Raw genomic sequence first — 25,058 nt, forward strand, 5'->3', positions numbered from 1 at the left:
CTTTCACTCTCTTCATACAGTCTAAATGTGTTGAACACTGGCCTTCATCAAATGCACTACTTCGTCAATTTCCTTTTCCTCTCCACTTTCATTGTAATTTGCCTCCCCCTCCATGTGCACACATTTTCTCTTTATACAATATCTTTGCCCCATATTGATAATTTTAGTATCCTGTTTAGGCTTTTTCATCAGTTACTTAAATAAAGACTTGTCCACTATGATTTCCATCTGAGGGGCCCGGGCAGTGAGAGATATAAAATATCCTGAAACAAGAACTCTGAGGTGGACCGCAGAAAGGCGGAGAGGAGAATATGAGAAGGTCAAGAACTGTAACAAGGAAACATGGTTCTTCCTTGTCTGTACAACAAAACAGATTAAAGTGGCCTTGGTTTCCATAAAAACCATTTGCACTAAGGTCACTTTACCCCATTGACTTACAAAATAACTAAAGTGATCTTAAGTAAAGAGTGCATGGAAAGCAGAGTTAATTTTAGATGACATCTTTTGTGTTGACATTACTATTCCATAGTTGCCACAGATGTTATCAAAACCAACATTCAAACTAGGTAATTCATCTATCACTTCGTTAGCTTTGCATAAGAGTTATTTCAGCAGGCATTATAATTACATCTACTAAATCTGTGAGTAGTGTGTTTGAATTACAGAGATAAAATGGTGACAGTGGGTGCATTTGCATGTTCACAATGCTGAAAAAATGTAATGGTAATAATTCTTTTGGGAAGAAGACAGATAAGTACATATGCACATTTTTGACTTAAATGATGCAAAAACAGCTTGAGGCTAAAGCACACATTTAATAATAAAAGACTCGACTGTATTTTTATGTAGCCAGATGGAAGTGGGGAAGATTTTCAAGTACACAAGATGGTTAATAACTAATAAAATGACACCAGGCACAACTGAGCGTGCACTTCATTTCTTAACTCAGAGCCAGTTAAATTTTAAACTAAATGTTGTTAATGAAATCTTGGTCCCAAAAAGATGATGTGATGGTCTCTACATTTCCATAAACTTGATCATAAGTCTGGCTACATTAGATTATACATAAAGTGAACACAAGTGGTAATGATCCTGCCGGAATGTATAGTATCATTATCATTACTAGTGTCAAAATTATTGTTAATTTTTAATAAATTTAAAATATTTGATACATTTAAGAAAACATTAACAATACATTACTATCTTTCAAAGGCTGTAGTGAACTCAGTTTTAAAGCTAGATTAAAGAGTGAAGATACTGATATCATGTGAAACTAGACGAAGTATCCATTGGTACCAACTTTCTGAGTCTTCCATACGTGAATCTGAATGTTTCCTCGTTCTTTTTTTCATATTTGCATGGACTATTTTGGACTTGGTTGAAATTCAATTGGCACTTGAGTATGGAGCACATTTATTGTTGTAAATTATCATTTATATTAGTACAAATAAGAAACTATTGCCTTGTTAGCTGATATCTAATTTAAATGGCCTTGGTGGTTTTAAAATTTTACTTGCACTTTAATATAGGCTTGGGTTTGTTTTGTTTTTTTCAGAAATATGTTTTCAAGCTGACAGTGAAAGACCTTGATGTTTTTAATGGAAATCAACAGGAGAGAATCTGTGTTCAAAGTTAAAAAATATGCTATTGGCATCAGTAGTTCTCACTGTAACAAGTCAACAAGAATTATTACAAATACTCAAAGAAACAATGCACAAAACCTTAATCAGACTATCTGAAAGGGCACAATGGCTAACCACATGCATTTCTAACAATACAGAAACATGGACTAAAAGAGGAAAAGTTACTCTTTTAACTGCACTGAAAATGTTCAAAAGGCTTGTAAAAGCTGCTACCACAGGCATGTCAGATATGAACAATTCAACACAGAACAAATGAAAATCAGCACATGGACACTCAGTACATGATCTAACAGCTTAACAGTAGAACAAAATCTTTTTGAATGGAGGATTTTATGGTACTATAATAACTGTCAGCGAAACACTTTATAGTATTTTGGAAGTTGTATTTATAAGCCTGTCAAGAAGATGTTTGGCCGACCTCTCGTCCTGTTTTGTCTTGTTCTCTCGCCAAAGTTTAAATACAAATATGCCTATTTGCATGATGCGTTATAGCTTTGTATTCTTTTTTTAACTTTTCACTGTCTCAGATCACCATCAACACAACAACAGTTATCAGTTCCCTTTTCTGTTCATTTGTTTCTGAAATTTGTAATGGAAATGAGCGGACACAATGATGGATAACACATACACACACACACAAAGATACACACAGGTAATAAGTGCATGAACACACACAGTCTATACTGTGTATTGTTACTAACAATAATAGACGATGGGAGTGGAAGATCTACTATCTGCTTGTCGTATGCAAACAAGATTTCTAATCTCAACATCTTTACAGTTTAAATTAAATCATGAATAATTTGTCACATGTTTACAGTTGTTTTATTTTGACTTTAATATCTATCTATTAAGCAGTTTTCTGCTTAATATATAGTCTTTAGATAGATAGGGAGTCATCTTGCAGACCATTTTGGGAGGGTATTTAAAAAAATCAAAACGTAAGTAAGTAACTGTTGACAGACCAAAACCAGCCAATGATTTATGGACACAAAGCAAGTCAGCAAGTTGCTTTATTTAAATGCTGGTGTATGTGCGCAATGGCCGTGCTGTAGTAGAATCTGGTTCACCTCGTAACACCCACGTTTACCCTACTTGTACAAGACAGGCCTCACCACCAGCTAAAACGTCAGGATAGCTCGTCGTGAGTGTGTGTTAATGCGTGTGTGTGTGTGTATGTGTTTGAAAGGGTAGACATCCAGCTTCCGTTCCACCATTGTTGCGGTGTACCCTGACCTCGATGCTGAAAGATGTGTGTGTATGACTGAATTTTTCTGTGTTTTTATAACTGTGCTTGGGTGTGTGTGTGTTCAGTTATCCTGTGGTAGGCTGTGACCTCACCACTAAGACTTCCCTCACATGCCTTGGAGATTCGTAGGTGGGTGAGTTTGTGTATTTTCTCTGATTACGTCGAGACCTTGTGCTTCTACGTCAGCCGGCTCTGACATTTTGTCATGAGTCTGCATGGGCTGGACAGTGAGTGGCTACAAAAAGACAAAAGGAAAAGCTGATTTATTTTGGGTTTTAACGTCAGAGGTCTTGTATCAACATGTTGCATTCACATCACAGTGTGGGAGTGCCCTTTTGGGTTTACTATGCTAGCTGTCTGGTACCCATCACGTAGTTTGACCTAAAGTATATGTGGGTGTTCTCCTTTTGGTTGAAACCTAGACAAACTGAGGGTTAAAACTACTGTAATTAACATAACTCATTTAAGTGCTTGACTGGAACACTTTACTTAAGATATAATACAATGGGCTAGAGAGTCATTGATAAATATCACTGGATTGACTCATTGATACACATATTGGCCTATTGTTTGTCTAAATTATTCTTCTCTGATGTTCTGTTGATTAAATTGATCATGACCAAAATACTGAAACTTGAACTTTTCCAGTTTGGAAGTCTAATTTCTGAATAATACACTTATGAAAACCCTTCCACCACTACAAGAATAATCTCTTGACACACTGAAAGCAGTTTACATTTGTTTTGTAAAGAATAGAGTGAGTTTGTCAAGTACTTATTACAAAAAATGTCAGTTTTCAAACATATATTTCTCCTTTGCCTTTGCATCAGAATACAGGATTTTCAATAAGACAATTCAAGCCAATTCAGTTTTATTTGCATAGCCGTATATCACAAATTACACATTTGCCTCAGGGGACTTTATCTTTGGAGCCTCAATATGAATAAGGAAAAAAGCTCTCAAAAAAACGTTAGCATGGAAAAAATGAAAATTACAGAAATACAGCATGGACAAACAGGAATTATAGATAGATTGATAACATGTATAAAGAATCTGATCAGGAGGATGTCAAGCAACATCCAGATACCGCAAAACAGATGGGACTTGAGCCACGTGACCTCCATCATCATGGAGACCTGGAGAGAGGCATAACACATGATGCTTTACCACTACAAAATGTTAAAATATACACATTACATTGCGTATATTCAGCAAATGCACCTTAAAAAGTATATAAAAGTCTTATGAGAAGTGCTACACATTCAAATGGCACCATACACCACTACTGGAGTCATAATATGTCATTGAAGTTTGTTTAATGAACACAAATACTCACAAGAAGATTTGAGCTGTCCAATTTGCCTGGAATATAAAATAAACAGACTATAAATAAAGAATAAAAGTAAAATTGAAACAGGATCTCAGCCTCCATTCACTGTATCAGTACAACCCTGAATAGCCAGTGATATATAAAAAAAGGACATGTTTTGCGAAACCTGCCTATATACTTACATTTCCTCAAAGACCTTTATACTTTGGGGTCCACTTGACACATGTTGTGAGCATTTTTTGGTCAGTATTTGAGATTTTGAGGCTCGGGTTCCTACATCAGTCTTACTCTGCACATTTACTCTGTTGTCCATCCACCCTGAGACAACATTACCAAGTTCCTTCAGCGGCTGTTCAAATAAACATTAACAGTCTTACTAAATAATTTTGACTTGTCCAAATTAACTGATGTCAGTCATTACAGTTAGACAAAAACATTTGTCCTGGAATACGTTTCTTCATTCACACTGATTAAAGCTGCTGCATATGCTACCAACTGTCAAATAAGCTACTCATTATGAGAGACTTTTTGAAACTGTAGAATTTACATTTTGGGTATATGGGAAATGTTAGTTGGGAGTTTACTGTTATTCTACATGCCTCAGTAGTCAGGAAAATGTCAAGCAGTCAAATCTATCCCTATAATACTATATTAAAGACACAATCCATCTATATTCATGCAGGAGTTTGATATCACATCATCTGATGGTCACTGGATGCTTTGCTTCACTGTTTTGCGTAATAGCAATGCATCTCGTGAGGAGTTTTAGGGGGGGGGAGACACACACATGCACACGCACATGTCAACCGTAGGCTTTGAAAATAGGGGAAATTTTTCGGGACCCCACTTGACTGTAATTTTCCCATTATGAAAAGGGTTTCCTCTCTCAGCTCCAGAGGTCTGATCACCAGGTGTCTTTACTGCCTGCTCTGCTGTACTGCAACAGACGGTTGATGTGTTCTTTGTGGCTACTTGAGAGCGCTTATGTTTAACTGACCCAGCATGCTGGTTAACATCATTTTCCCCATCACAATCAACACTAAGTTGTTTCCAAACATGCTTTTTTGTCAGGAATGGGAAAATAGTCTACCAAGTATTTACATATTTACACAGATATTTATTTTATTATTTTGCTGGCATCTCACCTATTTCGTTATGGCGCAGTTACAACAACCTTTTAACAGCTTAAGAAAACATCATGTTAAAAGAGTTTTTGTGTCATCTTAGTAGCTACCTGTATTAAAAGTCCTGTAAGTTCTTGTGTGCAGGTTTAAATCTTGTGCTGTTAGTTTACATATGGATAACAGATTGCACCTTTAAAAATATTTACCAGAACAGCAATTTATCTTAATACAGGTGTAAGTTCCTCAACAGTTATCCTGCTTTGAATTTGTTCATGTCTCTCCATCACCTGACACCTGGGCTGTCTCTATGTGTCTCTTTTTCCTCCTTAAACTTGTTCCTTCAATTTTGAGTCAGTTTTTTACTTTCTCCTTCTTTTTCTTTTCAACACCTTTACATCGTGTCATTCTTCCTGGCTTCTGTCTCCTTATTCCTTCACTCCCTCTGAAAATAGCTTTCCTTTTATAAGTCAGACGGAGCATGAATCAGAACTTTTACTTGTATGGTGTTAATTACAGTAATTGTGGACAAACAGCACACAGTGGGAATGAATAAGTAGTCAAGCTACCCAAACCATTAATTACATTATCACTGTAAAGTACAGCAGCAACACCATATAAAATGGATGGTTAAAACATCAATAATGTCAATTCTAAAAACTTAAGCTCCACCAAATAGCTTTTTATAGCTACTCACTTTGTTGTATTTTGTCTAACGGATTAGTATTTGATAAGCGATCGTCTGAACTCGGATTCATTCATCTGCCTCATGAAAGCAGGAAAACAGGAGCGAAAATAGGGGAGCACAGACCTTAGCGAGCATGGTGGGTGGGCACATGTTCGTTCGTTCTCTCTCTCTCTCTCTCTCTCTCTCTCTCTCTCTCTCTCTCTCTCTCTCTCTCTCTCTCTCTCTCTCTCTCTCTCTCTCTCTCTCTCTCTCTCTCTCACTCACTCACTCACTCACGCTCCCCTCTCTGTATAAGTACAGATCTGTGATGGAGAATTCATCATATTCCAGTTCACTTTTACGCATTGGAGATGAGCGTTCGGATAGTGAAATCCAACCCGGCCATGAAACTATTAGTGGTGAGTGAGTTTATGCAGTTTTTCTGTCTGGTACCGTGCTCAGATCTTTCCACCGGAGGAGAGACTCTTTTTACTAAAGGAATAACAGTTTTGATACTGTAGTTAATTCATGCGGAGGCATTATTGCGAGGCAGAGATTCTTATTGCGCTGCACGCGGTTATAGATATATGGGGATCAGTTGAGTGAGTGTAAATCGCCGGAGTGCAGATGTAACCCTTCTCTATAAAGACCTGTACTTAAAGAAACGCTGAGCACAATGTATATTCTTTAGGTAAAGCATCCATCTGTGCAGGTAGTTTGGTGATATCTAATTCATCACATGGCCACAGGGTTTGTGTGTTCCCAGAAATGTCAGTTTGGGGATTTGACATGTTGGTGGTAGTTACTGTGATGGTCTCTCTTGTTCAGACTACTACCGGTTTTATAGATTAACTTGTCTGATCCTCTGGTAAATTTAGACGTGTTGCTTAATGCCATATGAGCGGTTTTATAGTCCATATGGATTAGAGTCTGTTTTATTCAGGGTGTCATTCATGTGTGACCCATTTAAAATCTCACAATGTTTATTTCCTCCACTATATTGGAGTAAAACATTTGCATAACATTTCCATTAAGTAAAGGCATACATATTTATGACATGACATATATATGTATACAAACACATTCACAGGGTGTGCACAAAAAAACAGACACACCAAATAACAGACACACAATATAATTCCATACAACAGCCCTGCAAAATAAACTTGTGCAGGTTATGTTTAGTCTTTGTGTCAGACTGCTGATGCTGTATTGGTGTTGTGGTTCCAGTGGATTGTATTATAGTTATGGTCTGTGTCCAGCTTTTGCAGGTTACTCTGGGCACACACAAAAAGAAAGAAAAAGAAAAAAAATTGTGCTGTCTTTAGGGATAGAACATACAATAATTGTTTATTATATATAGAATTTTGGCTTTTCACTATCATGATAAGATCTAAGATTTTCATCAATGAATTAGAGGTTACATTTAATTGCTTTCACTTTGTTACTATTGAAATAAATAAAACGTATTACCCCAAATAGAGTCACATGGCATGTTGCCAGCAGGTCTGTGGTAGCGCCAATTTGTTCTACAACTCTTCTTAAGGGTTTTTTTTTTGTGCCTTCAGGCTAAGAGCAGTTGCTTCCTTTTGTGTAGTTTGCATGCTGTGCTGTGTTGGAGCCTTTGCAGGTTTTGCATATGTTCACGCACAGATGCATATCAGGGCAGAAACAGATCGTACACTGTAGCTACAAAACACTGGACTTACTATCTCTCCTCGTGACCTGCGTGTTTGTTTGTATGCGTGTGTGAGAGAGAGAAAGAAAGAGAGAGATCCTTTTCAGTTCTGTTTGTGGTCAGTCATTTAATGAGAAATGTACTTTCTTTGTGTGTTAAGTTGAATTTCTATGAATGTGTTTGTACATGTACTTTAGGCCACCATTTAAAATGATATCATCCGTACAGAGTAGTTCCTCTAACTGCAGTCTGCACTCCATAATTTACCTAAAATAGGCAAATATTTTATTACAGTTTCTGGTGTAGTTTTCTTATCATGTTTATCCATCATCCAGTTAGCCAGCCAGTCATTCAGTTATTTGGGAAGCCAGACACGCGTCTTTTCAGCCAAATAATGACTCAGTCATCTAACCACTAAGTCAGTTCAACAACAGCCAACAAGTCAATCTGCAGCCCTCTGAATCTTTCTGCCCTTTTTATCCACCAACCACTCAGTCTGTCAGCAAGTACATTCTATGTTAAAAGGCCACTCTGCAATTTTGAAAATCAGCAGTAAATGCACCTTGTGCACCTGTGTGCCCTTCCTGTTCCTCTGCATGCTCCCTTCACATGTGGTTGTCTTCTGAAAACACACAATTTTTGTTTGGGTCTTTGCCCAGGATGATGGCAGCGGAACAGAAAGCTAATTTGTAGTTAATGTTTTCAGTCCTCTTGTTTTTGTGAAGACATGTTTCTAAATGTGAACCGTGATCTTTGATGGAAAAGTGACGTTCAGGGGAGCGCTATAATGCAGTCAGAGAGGAGACATGTATGTTACCTTTTGTTTGTTTATGTGGTTAGCACGTTATGAACAAGCCAACCAATCAGACAGTTAGTTAGCGTGCCTATCCGACATCCAGCCATCCACCTTGCATTGCAGCCAATAGATACATACTGTATCTCCCTGTTTTGTTATCTATGATCTGTGCTCTCTTTATCTTTAAGCCTTCTGTCCTTCATTCTCTGTTGTGGCCGTTGGTACTAGCAGCACCAACTTCCCTAATCCTACAGGTATAGCTGCAGTTCACACGCAGACAGGAGAAGCTATGGAGAGGTCACATGGCCAAACAGAGTCAACTTTTTTTTTTTTCTAGACAAACACTAGAGAAAGGGTGAGGAAGTTTGTGATGGGGCAGGGGGAAGGCAGAGGGTGTGTGAAGGTACAGGATCAACATGTTTTAAACAAACAAGTACAAACGTTTATTCAGAAAGAAACGAGTATCTGTGGATCTGTGATTGGTTCCACTCACCCACTTCCCCTTTTCCATCAACAGTAGTAATGATAGCAGAGTGTTTGTGTGCACCCGCTAGTGTGTGCATGTGTGTGTGTGGCATATAGGGATGTCAATGATTAATCGATTATCGGTTAATTACCGTTAATAATTCAACTGATTAAAAATATATGAACTGATAATGCAAACGATGTGGGATGTGTGGTGTAACTGTCAGAAAATGTTCTGCAGACTTTCCACAGATTTGCTGCATCATGCACTTGTACCACCAGTTGGAGCCTTACTTACTTTTTAATGAGATTGAATTCTAGGTGTGTTTGGAGACTGTAAGGGCCAAACAAGTCATAGAGCAAACACACCTCCCTTCCTTCTGAGGAAGGAAAAAGTCACAGTGTGACTTAATATGCTCACTGTGTCATGTTGTTGAACTCTGAGGCATAACGTTGTGGAAATTTTCGACTAGCATCTCCAGCAAAAGCACCTGCTCATTTAACGCAGGCTGAGAGCTCAGTGTCAGACAGCAGGACTCTAATTACACATGTTCCCAACAAATTCAACATAAAAGTGATGAACTGTATAAGCAACACTGCCCTCCTCTGAGTATAAAAACATTTTAGCGGTGGCAGTAAATGGACAGATACAGTTAGAGTGACAGTATGTCTTGTCCCTGGGACATCCCTCTAGCTGAGCAGCTGCAGCTTTTTCCAGCAGCTACAGTGTGTGTGTGTGTGTGTGTGTGTGTGTGTGTGTGTGTGTGTGTGTGTGTGTGTGTGTGTGTGTGTGTGTGTGTGTGTGTGTGTGTGTGTGTGTTTCTAATCTCACACTACTGGACTCACCAGCCTAATGCTTTTTTAGCACATTTACTTTATACTCAAAGACTTGGTGTCTGGTGTCTTTTCAGCAGACTTTGCCAATTCATGCTATGCATCACATCATAGCAAAATACATTTCTGGAAATTGGCTATAGGCTAAAAACATGGTTTACCTAGTCTGTTGTAGGCCACATTTTGGCCTTTGTTGTGGCTCAAAAACTGACATCCATCAAAAAGTTTGGTCTCATTTTGAACACGTGAATAAATCCTCACGATGTGTTACCTTCGCCACCATCTTGACTGTAAAGGATAGACACCTGGCACATCAACACTCTTCTTGTTTCATATTATACCAGTCAGACTGAAGTCCTTTGTGGGGAGATTCAGTAACCTGTTTTACATTTATGTGATAAAGTTATGGGTTATATACTGTTGAAGGCTGCAGCAAATTTGATTAAATGTTGTTAGATATATCAAACACATCATATCTGATCTAACTATTGTCCTTTAAGGAAGTTATAAGTTGTGCAGTTGTTTGCTGTGTTTAGAACTTTTGATTTTGTTGGGGGTGTTGTTGATAGATGGGAACTCCGTAATTTTAAATTAAATAATTATTTAATAATTTAATTTATCATTTAAGTAACTTGGTGTTTACCTGAGCTTTTCTTTTAACTCCTAATGTAGCATACTCTTATTTTTCGTCAAATATATGTCACCTCAGTGGTTAACATTGTGGAAAACCAACATGTCATAAATTATTAATGATTAACCGATCATTTATTTTTAACACAGCTTACTAAAGAAATTACCTAAAATTTGCATCCCTAGTGGCATAGTTGATTCATTGATCCAGTGTGTGTGTGTGTGTGTGTGAGAGTGTGAGTGTGCGTATGAGTGATTAAGAGACACAAAGAGCAGAAAGAGAATAGGCAAAACAGAGGCAGCTGTTGTATTTGTTATACAGGCCCTCTTTGCATGGCTGATCTAATGCAAATTTCTGTAGTGAAAGCTGATCTTACATTAAGCGTGTTAAAAATTACAGTAAGGGGAAGGAGATTTATTTTGTTTTAAATTCAAACAACTGAAATATGTATTTTACAAAAAAAACTGCTGTTTATTTAGGCAAGTACAGCTACAGCTTTATGACACATGAGATTTTTCTATATTTGTCTTAAATGAATCATTGGTCTGAATTCTTTGATAAGGGAGGAGAACTAAAATATCTCAGTGCTTTTAGTTATTGACATAAGGGCTATTGCAACAAGATTATCTTTCGCCAGTTATTTTCCATCAGTTTATGAAATGTACGAAAATAGTTTAAAAAAGGGGCCTCACCATTTCCGAAAGCCCAAGTTGGCTTATATAAAGGTCTTGTTTTGTCTGAAAGAAAACCAGCAAATATCACATTTGAGAAGCTGGAACCAGTGAAGTTTTGTCATTATTTTGATAGACAAATGATTGATTGAGTATCAGATAGTTACACTTAATAATTTTAACAAATTGATTAATCTACTGATCAACCTCACATGTACACTTTAAGTAGATAGTGAAAATGAAAAGTGTCTTATTATTATCTGGGCTTATCTGATACTCATTTCAATCTTGAATTTCACTTTTTAGTGCTCACATACATATATAATTAAGTCACACTATTTTAATCAGCAAATTCAAAATTAGAAAGACTTTTGCTTTGAGGTGATGGGGTGAAACTTTTAGTATGCAATGTTGAGATTGATCAAAACTTAGGAATCACTGTGATGATAGATGTCCTGTGATGCAGCATGGTAGCCTGTCTCTCTTTGTCTGCATGCCTCTGTATGAACGAAGAACCGATTCCATATCCACAGGGAAACACACACATACACACGTACATGCACACACATTTCCAGGAGCTGGAATCCCCCCTCAGACCACCTGCGTTCTACAGTTAACTGAAGCCATGTGCCTGGTGGATAAGCTGGTGTAGTGTGGTTTGATCCTTTTGTGCCACGGCTCTTCTCTTCATGCCATGAATTTAAAGCTGACCTTAGGCAACCCAAACTGAGCTTCTCGTATTTCCTTGTATTTCAGTAGGCTCCACATTCAGTGTAACTCTAACCCTATCTGTTGGAAGTTAGTTAAATACTGTGGCTAATTTGTTCTGGAAGCATTTTTTTTTTTAATATGCGCAATAACACAAAGAAGGTCAAGTTTACTGTAATTGGGAAGTCTTTGGATTTCTTTTTGCTTCACATTTTTTATTTTCAACTTTTAACCTTCGTCTTGTATCATATTCAAAGCAATTATAACAAATCTTTCTTTTTTTTGCAAAAAAATCTTTTGTATCTGATTTTATTATGCATCATCAAGCTGACTGACACATTGCACATACTGTATCTCCAGTTCAAGGATGGATACAATTAATAAGCATTTTATCCTATTTCACCTCATCATTATACATCACTAGGCAAGGCAAGGCAAGGCAGCTTTATTTATATAGCGCATTTCATACACAATGGCAACTCAATGTGCTTTACATAAAACAAACATTTAACAGTAAGAATTGGAAACAAAAAACATGCAATTTGAAAAAATAAAAATAAAACCCAATAAAAGTTAAAAACTTTTAACTTAAACCCCCCCCCCCCCCCCCCCACACACACACACACACACACACACAAACACTAATAATAAAAAAAATAAAAAAGTACAGAAAACACTATAGATGTTATTTTGTCAACAAAAGCCCTCATAAGACACATAAGGCCCATCCAGCTACTATTATTTCATGAATTATTTTATCAAATATCATAGATATACATAGGCACACACTGTGGGAGCATAGATTAAGTAAAGGATTGAACAACTGTTACTTTGTTCACTGAACAACATTTCATCACTCGTTACAGCAACATGGGACTGGATTTCTTTGTGTCTTGCTTGTGTTGCCTGTTGTATGAAGCATCTCCTTGAATCAGTATGGCCTTGCGTATCACCCCCCCCCCCCCCCCCCCCCCCCCTTTAAGTACTGAAATACACTTGTGTTGTTGTTTGTTTCATTCAAGTGGATAACATCTGTTAAATGACATGTGTTCTCTGTTAAGGAATTGCAGAAGATTGTCTTTCCTCTGCATAAACACTTGGCTTTCTCTCAGAATCCAATGGGATTTACTGGCATAGATTACAAAAGCAAACTGTATCAAATGAAGCAGATCTAACCTGTATAAATACAGTATATAATGTTTTTATTTTTTAAAGATTTTTTTCTGACTTTTTGCCTTTATTTGACTGAAAAACTGGGGAGAGAGAGGGGTACGGCATGCAACGCAGATTCCCCAGCCAGGAGTTAACTGTGGACATTACGGTTATGTGGTATACGCCTTAACCATTAGGCCACCACCGCACCCCAGTGTTTTTATTTTCACCATTCTTTATCCAGGAGAAGGCCACTGAGTGCGTCAGTTATGTCCAATAACCAATTCTCAGTCTTACATCCAGTTTTGCAAACTTGCAAAACTTAAGCTTCTCTTTTTACTGTGCTGCTGTTTATACTCTTATTTCAACACAATCTCAGAGAACATTGGCTATTCATCTGACAATATCTGGATAATGGATAACTGATATCCGAGCCAAGACTTCCCTCTTCTGTTCACTGGTCATTGTTTACAGTCCGAATAGCAACTTCCAACGGTCCAGATGACATCTTGGCTCATATCTATAATCAGACATTTATATATGAATGCAGATAAATTTAAAAAAGCAAATAAAAAGCTAAATCATCATCAGATGATAGCTGATGGGTTTCCGTGATTGCATTTCAGCCAATGTGTTCCACCTCATTTGCTCTCCACATGGCTTGTTTACCAGCAATACAACTAAAGCCTGCCCAAATGTGATTCGTCAGTACTTCAAACGGAAAGCAGAACGCTTCTCGTACCAAAATCTTGTCCCATTACCTACAGATTCTGCATTCATATGCAGATATCTGTTTACATAGATTAGTTTCAACATCACCACATTTCAGTTTCCAGTGCTTTGAAAGGATGCATCAGTTTCTCTTTCTACCTGCCAGTACCCCATTACTGTGCACTCACACCCAAAGATTCATAAAAAACAACGGCAGCTGGCAGTCATTCATTTTCAATGAAAGCTGGCAACAAAGAGCTTCAGACCTTGGCTGCAGCGGGCAGCACGATGCTAGCGCCAAGAGCGACAAGTTGAATTTAAGCTGAATTTAACTTTATGGGAATTAGCAGCAACGCCACTGAACGAGCACATCAGGATTTCTTTCACACAGCTACCACTGTACTAAAGTCGCTAGCAAATATCTATTTCATTCAATAAAGACAGTGGAAGAGAAATCCATCATTGGTTTCCCAGAGCTGAATAATTGTTTGTCATTGTTTTAGATGTATTCTGTAACTAGCCTATAATGCTTTATTCATTTGGTTATTCACCCACAACGTGATTTTAAAAGTAAAACAGCATTTTGATTATTTCAATGACAGAAATATAGATGCTTTTTAAATAATACACAGTGGAAACATGAAAAACATGGGATTTCATCATCCTTGTTAAGTTGATGGCTTCAGCACAGCTTGAACAAACCACCCTCAGCCGACAACTACGAGAGGGCTAACAGTAAGCAGCCAGCGACCAGAGCGCCTGCTGCTGCTCATGAATCTCTTGGTGTGAGTGCCCAGTTAGGCTTCATACCTTTATCCATCCTTTCCTCTCAGCTGGCTGTGCTCCATGTAGGACATGGCTCTCGCTGCGCTTCACTGTGATGATGCTAACAGTATAATTATGGCGTTCAGTAGTCCCTAGCTGCTGTGTAATTTGGGTTTCCAGCGGTTGTCCGTGATGTCGTCAGATGGCAGCTTCTAAGGCGACAAGGAGGGTGAAAAGTTCAATATCTCTTTTAGCTTCTGATAAATGGACTAACACACAAACGCACCGCAGGGCATCTTCCCAACTTCTTAAAAAGTTGACACTGTCTTTTCTTTAGTAGCAGAAAACTACTGTGCTGGCTGCTGTGTGCGCATCTGACCGAAGCGTATCATGAACAAATAACAAAATAAGTTCTACTTACAATATATTTTCAGCATAAAAGCCTCATCCAGGGAAGAACAATAAAGCATAGCAGACATTAACAAGTAAAAGCTTCTTACTGAGTCGTGATGGGTTTTTTTTTTTTTTAAGTAGATGCAAGACACATGTCTGCTGAAGATCCACCTCAAGGCTAGGTGTAAAAACTGGAAGCTAATTGACTCCAGACTGCAATGGCACACACATTTACTCATATAATGTTTATTTTTGTCTATTTTAATAGCACGCTACATTTCCTTTCTTGTGCAGGTTTAATGCTGCATGAAATTGGGAAAAGATAAAAGAGTGAATAACACACAGCAAAGGTTATAAACTGGACACGTAATTCAGGATTTGTGAGGGTGAATTAAACCATTGAACCATTATGTGTTTTTTAATTGTTTTAAAGGGTGTATGCATGTGCAGTCATTTTATTTTATCTTCTGTTCACTGTTATTCTTACTCTTAATGTCTTTGGACTGTACAGTATATTGTAGCTGGAGTCTAGCCAAACTACTGTACTGTATGAGGGATTTAAAAATCAGTTTGATCATGACCACTTCCACATGTGCTCCGGCTTGTTGGCTCTGACTGAGGATACTTCAGTCATAGCAGTAAACTCATCCCGACTTGAACCGACGAGTAAAGTCAATACAACAAGTGTAACTGTATCCAGATTTGCACCACTAAGGTGACCCTCTGTCAGTCCCCTCGGTATACTCCACCCTCCTGATGTTTCTAAATTGATTGGATGCGGTCTCATGGCTTAATAGTGTGTATATACACTTCTTAATTTGCAAAGCAGGACTATGATTATGGGTTTGATTCCCGCTGGGGCCACCCATGCTACAAACAAACACATGCAGTCATGGTCCCTGCTCAGCAAGTCGCTCTGGATGAAAGCCTTCCTCCAAATGTTGTGCTCGGAGGTCAATAGGTTTTGCCGGGAAAACCACTGCGCTCGCCAGGCTGTTTGAAGCGTAGGTTTCTATTATGGTGTGTAAAACCCATTCATCTATTTTTACTATCTTTTTCAATGACTTTCACTGCAAAAGGAAACAGAAATAGATGAATGTGAGGTAAACCTACACATTTTTTTATTCCTTTGTAGTGCATCATTCCCGGATGATAAACCTTTTAGAAAATGAATGACTTTGAAACATGAACAAGCAGTATGTTGTGTAACATATGGCAGACAGGGAAGACACAACAAGTTCTGCACACTGTTTCCTACAAACAAACCCACACATCAACACATGCATTTTTGATGAAAAGAGTTTTGTGGCCAAATATTTTGTATAATAGTGAAAGATAGATGCACAACAACACATGGTCATGTAGACTCACTGAAAACAACACTACACATCTCCTGCTGTTTTGTTTCACAAACACATACACATAGATCAGGCTTTGTGGTTGTACTGTAGTTACATTACTGTATGTACTTTAAGGTAAATGGGATAAGAACAAATACACACATGCAGGAAGGAGATCAGTGGTGTGTGTGGAGCGGTAAACTGTAGAACAGAGTGGGTGAGTGTTTTGTATTCTAGTGGTGAATGGGGAAAGCCCAGTAACCTCCAATAGTTCTCTTTATGAACAGCAGCCAGGAGAGGAGACCGCAGCGCACACAGACCAATACTGAGGAAGACAGTAATTGGACATGAACACCGACAAACATCCACGCACACACACATGCTGCAACGCTCACATTCCTGCATGTGTGTAGTCCTGCACGCACATACATGAATATTTTGTAGTTGTTTGTTGTATGCATTCATTCAGCACACAATAACATGGTGGACGACAGAGAAACCACATGCACACACACACACAATGCAATGATGTTCTATTGTAAGTTTGTCCAAGCAGTGATGATGTATCCCAGCCAACGGGAAAGTCCACAGAGCCAATACTGTAGCTGAGGGACTTCAGTGTGGATGGAGCCTGTTGTGTGACATCTGGTCCACATGTGGCCTCCACCAGCTGCATGGCTGTATGTCAAACATGCTCACCAACTGATATCTTAGACTTTGGGTCTGGCCTGAGCTTTCAGTTCCTGCTCAGGCAATGATACATGCTTGTTTTTGAGGCAATAACTACATATGTCCTTCTCAAAGGCTTGCTTACAGCCACCCACTTTACAGTGTGTCCATATGGATGGGATGCTTATTGGGGGGAAAAAGATATATGGGTGTGGTAAGCTCTTACTCCAGAGCCGTTTTAAAGTGCTGTAGATCACTTTTGAATCACGTCAGATGCTTTTTAGTTCCAAAGCAGCCTTTCTGCAGATTGCTGGTGAGATCAGAAAACACAAGGATGCACAACTGATGTCTACAATCATTATTTTTATTTAATATCTGCAGAATACTGGCATGAGATGTTAAGAAAAGATGCCAAAAGATCAGTTAAATAAATCTGGTCCCTTAATGAAGATGAATAGCCACAGTAGAATCATTCTCTCAGCATTTAGCGACTAATCATCAAGATGTGAGTCATTATAAGAAGGAGATTTCGCCTTGTGCAAGGATTGCGATTAATGAACATGCAAGGATGAAAAATATACTGCCATTAATATATAGAATGTTGTAGCTGTGCATAAATCTGTAGAGCTACGGCTGAATCTTCCCCTCACACTCCCTAAAGCTGCACAATATAAAGTAGAGGAAATCACTTTAGCGCTACGCGTCCACCAGGAGCTTCAACTTTACAGCTCTGACCTTCTTTCAACTTGTCCCTACTGAAAGGGTTGGGTTGGCAAGTGCTCTAAAATATAAAAATATTTGAACCTGTAGCCAAAGAGAAGCTGTGCTCGGAATGGGTTTCATTAGAAATGTTGTTGTAGTTGTTGACTCACAGCTAAACCGTCTTTCCATCTCTTGCAGCTCTTCACAGCTTCTCTCTCCTTGGCCTTCCAGCAGCAGGCTGTACCGCCAAAATACCAGTACCGTGACCCTGTGACATCTGACATCCGACTGTGTGACCAGTGCCCTCCTGGCACAGCTGTGAAGCGGCACTGCACTGCTGACACACCCACAGAGTGCCAGCCCTGTCCTGAGAGGCATTTCGCAGAGAACTGGCACTGGGGGGATTCATGCCAATACTGCACCTCGGTATGTATGAGGCCAAAAGGTTTACACATCTTTTTATCATTTAGTTCTCTTTGGGTTACCTGCTGTTTGCTGTGTATTTAATATACCCTTGTGCTGCATGTTTTCTATATGCATGTATCAGTTTTCTTCTGTGTGCATTAAAGACCATGAGTGACTGTAGTCTTCATGAGAAGAAACACCTGTTTTCTCTTTTTAAGAAGCATCTCCACTTCTGTATACACTTAAGTGAATCAACACATTTTTGAATTCATGTCCTGGTCAGGACAATATAGCTTTTATGTTTTTAATCCTCCAGCTCGTCTGTGATGTTGCTCTTTGTGGTTTTCTTCATGCCTCTCTTCAGATACATGACTGTGTCAACTGTTTACATTTTGGCATGCCATCTGTCTGTTTTATAAACCAGTGTTTCTACTTTTGCTGTTATTACTAAAAATGAAAGTTTGAACTGTGCTCTTTGTGGTAGAATCTTCACTCAAAGTTTGGAGGTTTTCCTCCTTGCCACTCTAAGGTATCCTCTATTTGTCCTTTTTAAGGTGTTTTCATATTTCTGTTTATTTTTTTTATATTATCTTTTAAGGAACTGTACGTTAAGGGAGACAACTTGTAAAGCTCCAGCTTTACAATCAAAATGACCTGTTTTGTGTTCCAAATAATGATCTTACTTGTTTGCCCACATATGTACATAATACATTGTGTCCTTTACCATATCTTACAGTACACATGTGTAGGATCAACATCACTCTTGACCATTTTAGTAGGTTTGGGGTGTGTGACTCTGCTCTTCTGTGTTTGTCTTTAGGTGTGTAAGGAGAGACAACTAGTGAAACAGGAGTGTAATAGCACTCACGACCAGCTGTGTGAGTGCGCTCCAGGTTTCCACCTAGAGGTGGAGTTCTGCATCGTACACAGTATCTGTCCACCTGGCTATGGAGTGGCAGCCTCAGGTAAGATTAACACTAAGATTATTATCATAATTATTATTATTAGTAGTAGTATTAGTATGATTATTATTATTGTTGTTGTTGTTGCTGTTATCAGAGGCAAGTCAAGTCAGTTTTATTTATATAGCATCAAATCAAGAAACTAACCTTTTCACATAGAACAGATTAGGCCATACTCTTTAATTTACAGAGACCTAACATTCCCCTATGAGCAAGCACTTGGCAACAGTGGCAAGGGAAAAAACCCTCTAATGGGAAGAAACCTCTGGCCCTAGGTGGGTGGCCATCTGCCTTGACCAGTTCGGTTGAGAGAGAAAGAGCAGGCAGGAGAGAGAGAGAAGCACGACAACAACAACAACAACAACAACAACAACAATAACAACAACAATAAGTGGAATGAGATGATAAGTTTGTGTATTTAATTTGCTCTGAACTCCATTAGTTTTATTACTTTAATATATTACCACACTTTAAATACCTGACACTGGGTTTAGATTTAGACCTAACAATACTAGTAAACATTGCAGGATGTCAGTTTATTACACGGTTTACATTAAATATTTGATACACAAGATAGTCAGTTATTTTGTGGTTTGCTGGTTTTGTGGTTTTAAGATTTCAGTTCTCTTTCATAATATGAGTGAGATGTCTCACTATGGGATGCACGCCTCGCTGCAGCCCTCAGAAGCATTTATCTCATTACGCCAATCCTGATTGGCTGGTGAACGTGTCCGTCCGCCACAGGTAGTCCCACCTACCTTAAATAGCTCATGCGGACGGCACCACCCTCATTCAAACACCTCTTCTCACTCGGAGCATATCTCGCGTCCAGAGCTAGCTAGCTTAACTGTCCATAGACGGATCTTATTTAGCTTCTGTCGCTGGGCGCTACTAGCTTAGGACATTTTTTCTGCTTCGTCGGTCACACCAGATCGAACTCAGTGCTTTCCTGCCCTCCACGGCTTGGTCAGCACTGCTCTCGACGCCCCACCACGGCTACTCGAGCACCGGGCATTAGCACACCAGCTAATTCTCGGCTTCTTCACGGTTAGCACACCAGCTAACTGCCTCGGCTCCCTGCCTGCACACCAGCTCGCACGGAATGGAGGCTAAAACCCCTCACACCAGAGGGCACGGAGACTCCGGAGCCAGACTCTGTCGCTGCGGGAATAAGATATCGAGCATGGATCCACACCAGGTCTGCTCGTGCTGTCTTGGGCTGGAACACGCCCGGGCGGCTATCGAGGTCCCCGGCTCGTGTCAACACTGTGCGGTGTTCACCATCAAGAGTCTCCGCAGACGACTAGCCCGCCAGGCTAGCCTGTCTGGACATGACCCCTATCTCTCTTCCGACGGCGCCGCCGTCGAGGGCGGAGAGGAGGTGGGGGTCGCTGCGGTGGCGACACCGGAGGCTAGCGCCAGCTGGGGCTCCCAGCTCGAGCTAGCCGCGGTTCCCCCGCTGGAGGAAGACGTCCTGGATTTGGACTATGGGGAAGATGATGATGGCGCCTTGGATCTCCTCATATCAGAGGATGAAGAAGAGGATGACATCTTCATCACACCGGCTCGGGCTGCAAAGCCCGCGGCTTCCGTCGACTCTCGGGATGGAGACGAGAGTAGCACACCAGCTTCTCCCTCCCCCAGCTCGGACATGCTCGACGTGTGCAAACGCGCAGCTGCCCGGCTGGGCATTCCCTGGCCCGCTGTCGTAGCTGAGATCACCAGATCACGCTACGAGGGGAAGAAATTGCCCTTGGCCAAGAGCGCGACGAAGCAACTTCTCCCCGTCTTCCCGGAGCTGCTGGAGGAGGTGGCGCGCTCATGGAGAGACCGCCCCTACAGCAGCCGGAGCCCGGTTCCCGGGGCCTCGTCCCTCGACTGTGAGGCGATGGAGAGCCTGGGTCTGCTCCGCATGCCTCCGATGGAGCCACTTGTTGCAGCTCACCTTCACCCCCAGCTGTCAGCGGTGTCCTCCCGGAGCCCCAGCCTGCCGTCCAAGTCCGACCGTTTTCAGTCAGCCCTGACTGAGAAAGCGTACAAGGCGGTGGCGCTCTCGGCCAGAGCGCTCAATGTCCTCTCGCTGCTCACGGCTTACCAGGCTGAGTTGTGCGAGGATGTTGTGCAAACTCAGGACTCAGCTGCGTGGGAGGAGATACCGGTCATCACCGACCTGTGTCTCCGTGTCCAACGCTGCGCGGTCCAGGCCACGGGTAGAGCGATGGGGACCATGGTTCTGCAGGAGCGAGCGCGGTGGCTCAACCTCGCCAGCCTGTCAGACAGAGAGAAGGACGACGTCCTGGACATGCCCATTGTCCCGGAGGGGATTTTTGGTTCCGCCCTAGCATCGATGCAACAACGGTGTGAAGCCAAAAAGAAGGAAGACGAAGCTCTCAAGCTCTGCCTCCCTCGCAAGCCCCCAGCTCCCTCTCCACCTGCGCAGCGTAAATCATTCGCGCAGGCTGCTTCCCGGGTTTCGCAGTTCAAAATACCGAAACATCCGAAGCCTCAGCCCGCCCCGCCGCCCGTGCCCGGTCGGCCCGGCTGGTTCAAGAAGCCCTCGGCCCCAGCTACAGCTCCGCCGGCACAGCCCGCGCAAGCTACCAGCCACCAGGCCAGGAAGAAAAAGAGAGCGGCCTGACCGCCCCTCTCGTCACCGGTGATGCAGCTGGAAGTTCCCTGTTCTCCAGCTCCACCTGTTTGGCTTCCGAGCGTGCACTCCGGGGCCCCCCACGCCCCCATCTCCCAGCTGCCACGGACCGTGCCAGAGCAGACCGGGAGAGACGGACATCTGACGGCAGAGGGTTCAGCGGTTGCCCCTCTCCCATGTCCACAAGCACGCACACACACACAAGTTTTCATAAAGAAAATAAAATGTGTCCCGCTGTCGCATCCGGGCCAAGTGCCGAGGGCGCAGCTAATAAAAGCCAAAACTATAAAAATAAACAGCGCGGTGGCGGCACCTGCTGTCCCACCCCCGGGGAAAGCTGCGGCTTTTCCCGGGGTGAGGGCAGTGAGGTCCCCGTCACTGCGTTGTCCTCCCGGGCCAAAGTGCACAGCACCGCCCAGAGGCCACGTCAGTTTTCCACCACGAGAGGGCGCCACCGCACCGCGGTTGGGACCTCTCATGGTGGAAGAGCTGCAGCGCGTCTCACCTCTCTGCCGCAGGTGGCAGAGGTGGGCTGCGCTGGCAGCTTCGCCCTGGGTGTTGAAGACGATTTTGAGGGGTTACAGGCTGCAGTTTGCCGCTGTTCCCCCTCGATTCGCCGGCATAATACACTCCCAGGCTCAGGGAGAGTCAGCTCGTGTTTTGCAAGAGGAAATCCTCTCACTGTTAAACAAAGGAGCAATCTGTGTTGTTCCTCCCGCACAGTGTCAGAGCGGTTTTTTTTTTTTTTTTTTTTTTTCCCAATTTCTTTATTGAGTTTTTGCAGACAGTACAGAACAATACATCAGTTTCACGTTGTGTTAGAGCGTCTGCATTAGAGTGAAGTACAAAAAAAGAACAAGACAAAAAGAAAACCCCAACATGAATCCCACTATCCCTCCCAACAACCCATGTCAGATGTAATCACAGTAAACGACTCAATTATTACACAAATAAATTTAGTACAGATAAGACAGAAAAAAAAAAAAAAAAGGGTAAAGTATCAAATGTATCAAAGAAGAAATATCAAATGTAAGTATATATACAAATATAAATAAATATCAAAGGAGAATAGAAGAAAATAAATAAAAAAAAAAAAAAAAAAAGGGGGGGGGTACTCTCTCTTTCCAACAGTTAAGAAGCGTCCTCGGCATCATCAGGAGTAACATTAAGACTGTTACTAATATAATCCAGCAGTGGGTCCCAAGTTTTATGGAATGCTGTCAGAGATCCCTTCTGTGAAAACCTTAACTTCTCTAACTTTAGACATTGTAAAATCTCCCGTATCCAACTGTTATGAGTCGGTGGGGAAACATGCTTCCATTTAAGTAGAATGGCACGCCTGGCTAGCAAGGTGGTAAAGGCCATGACACGCTGTGTAGAAACAGGGAGATTTTTAGGCAGAGGAAGACCAAAAAGAGCAGTCAGGGGATTTGGTTCTAAATTTGTGTTGAGAGCCTGTTTGAGAGTTTGGAATATATTGGACCAAAAGTTGGTCAACCTCGGGCACGACCAGAACATGTGCACATGGTCGGCTGGGGACTGTTTACAGCGGTTACAGGCATCACTGTGACTTGGATATATCTTTGCCAATTTAGCGTTAGTGAAATGGGCTCTGTGAAGCACCTTCCACTGTAATAGACCGTGCCTGGCGCAAATCGACGAAGAATGGATTAGTTTTAAAATGTCTCTCCACTGGACATCAGTAATGTCTACCCCCAAATCCTTTTCCCATACGTTTTTAGGCGATATAGTGGGGGCTGGGCTCAGAAGTGCAATCTTATTATAAATGACAGATATCAGTCGCTTTTGTTGCAGGTCGAGAGACAGCAGTTGGTCTATTTCAGCTTCAGGGGGGCGGTTTGGGAAATGTGGGAACTGCTTTTGGATAAAGTGTCTCATTTGAAGATACCGAAAAAAATGGCTATTAGGCAGGTTGTATCTATCTGACATAGATGCAAAAGACGTGAAAACACCTTCTTCATACAGGTCCTTAAGTGTTCTGAGGCCCTTATCCGACCATATGCGGAATGTAGGGTCAGAGCGGGAAGGGAGAAATGCATAATTATTCAAAACCGGGGAAAGAATTGAAGCCCTATGGAAACCGTGCTGCTTTCTGAACTGGATCCAAATTTTAATTGTATTGGTGACGACCGGATTAGGTGAGACATTATGGGCACTTATGGGGAGCTGTGAACATATCGTAGAATGTAGAGAGCAAGAAGAAGATGAGATCTCAGTGTGAGCCCAGGGTGGACAGGTGTCTGCACCTTCACCATGGAGCCAATATATAAGTTTATTAATGTTGCAGGCCCAAAAATAGTGGCGAAAATTTGGCAATGCTAACCCACCTTCAGGTTTGGGAAGTTGAAGAATGTTTTTCTTAATACGGGCTGGTTTATTATGCCAAATAAAAGTATTAAATTGTTGGTCGAGATTAACAAAAAAGGATTTATTAAGACAAATTGGAATGTGTTGAAAAAGATACAAAAATTTCGGAAGAACTACCATCTTAATGAGATTAACTCGGCCTGCAAGAGACAGGGGGAGGGCAGCCCATCTGGACAAGTCCAACTTGCATTTATCTAATAAGGGCTGAAAATTCTTCTGAAAGAGTTCCCTGAAGGAGCTGGTAATAAACACCCCCAGATACTTGAATCCCTCTTCAGCTATTTTGAAAGGAAATACGGATTGTGGGAGAGATCTCGCCAAATTATTAACAAAAAATAGCTCGCTTTTCTGAATGTTTAATTTATACCCTGATAGGTGCCCAAACTGATCCAGAGTTGACAAAATTGGGGGGAGGGAGGATGTGGGGTTTGAAATAAATAAGAGAAGGTCATCAGCATATAAAGAGAGTTTGTGAACTAGACCGAAACGAGAAATGCCTTCAAACTCATTCTGGTTTCTAAGCCAGATGGCTAGTGGCTCGATGGCTATATTGAACAACAAGGGTGAAAGCGGGCATCCCTGCCGGGTCCCACGTTTGAGAGGGAAGTATGCTGAATGGACGCCGTTAGTATTTACAGAAGCCGAGGGGATGGCATACAGAAGTTTAACCCAAGAAATAAAATTAGAATCAAAGCCAAATTTCTCTAAAATAAAAAATAGAAATCCCCACTCCACCCGGTCAAAAGCTTTCTCTGCATCAAGCGCTACTACAATTTCAGGAGTGTTTGACGCGGGTGAGTATATAATGTTCAATAGCCTTCTGGTGTTAAAGAATGGATGTCTCCCCAATGTGAAGCCTGTCTGGTCTAAGGAGATTATTGATGACATCACACTTTGGAGGCGGAGGGCGAGAACCTTAGCCAGAATCTTATAATCTATGTTTAAAAGTGAGACAGGTCTATAGCTACCACAGGAGGTAGGATCTCTATCTTTCTTCAGAAGCAGTGAAATAGATGCCTCATACAGGGTCGCTGGCAGTCTGCCTCCAGTAAAGGAATCATTGAACATTCTCACCAGGATGGGGGCTAGTAACATCGAGTACGCCTTAAAGAACTCGACTGTAAAACCGTC

The 25,058-nt window shown here is 41.1% G+C and overlaps 1 protein-coding gene across 1 annotated transcript in view; it reads left to right on the plus strand.

Moving 5' to 3' along the window:
* Positions 1 to 6,164: 6,164 nt before the first annotated feature.
* Positions 6,165 to 25,058, plus strand: part of LOC133983290 (tumor necrosis factor receptor superfamily member 11B-like) — a 34,126-nt gene continuing 15,232 nt past the window's right edge. Inside the window, exons 1-4 of the mRNA XM_062422326.1 lie at positions 6,165 to 6,171; positions 6,362 to 6,429; positions 17,724 to 17,951; positions 18,751 to 18,895. Of these exons, the coding sequence (XP_062278310.1) occupies positions 6,165 to 6,171; positions 6,362 to 6,429; positions 17,724 to 17,951; positions 18,751 to 18,895 (448 nt within the window). The remainder of the gene's footprint in view (positions 6,172 to 6,361; positions 6,430 to 17,723; positions 17,952 to 18,750; positions 18,896 to 25,058) is intronic.

Source organism: Scomber scombrus, chromosome 7, assembly GCF_963691925.1.
Source record: "Scomber scombrus chromosome 7, fScoSco1.1, whole genome shotgun sequence".
In the NCBI taxonomy this organism is placed as follows: domain Eukaryota; kingdom Metazoa; phylum Chordata; class Actinopteri; order Scombriformes; family Scombridae; genus Scomber; species Scomber scombrus.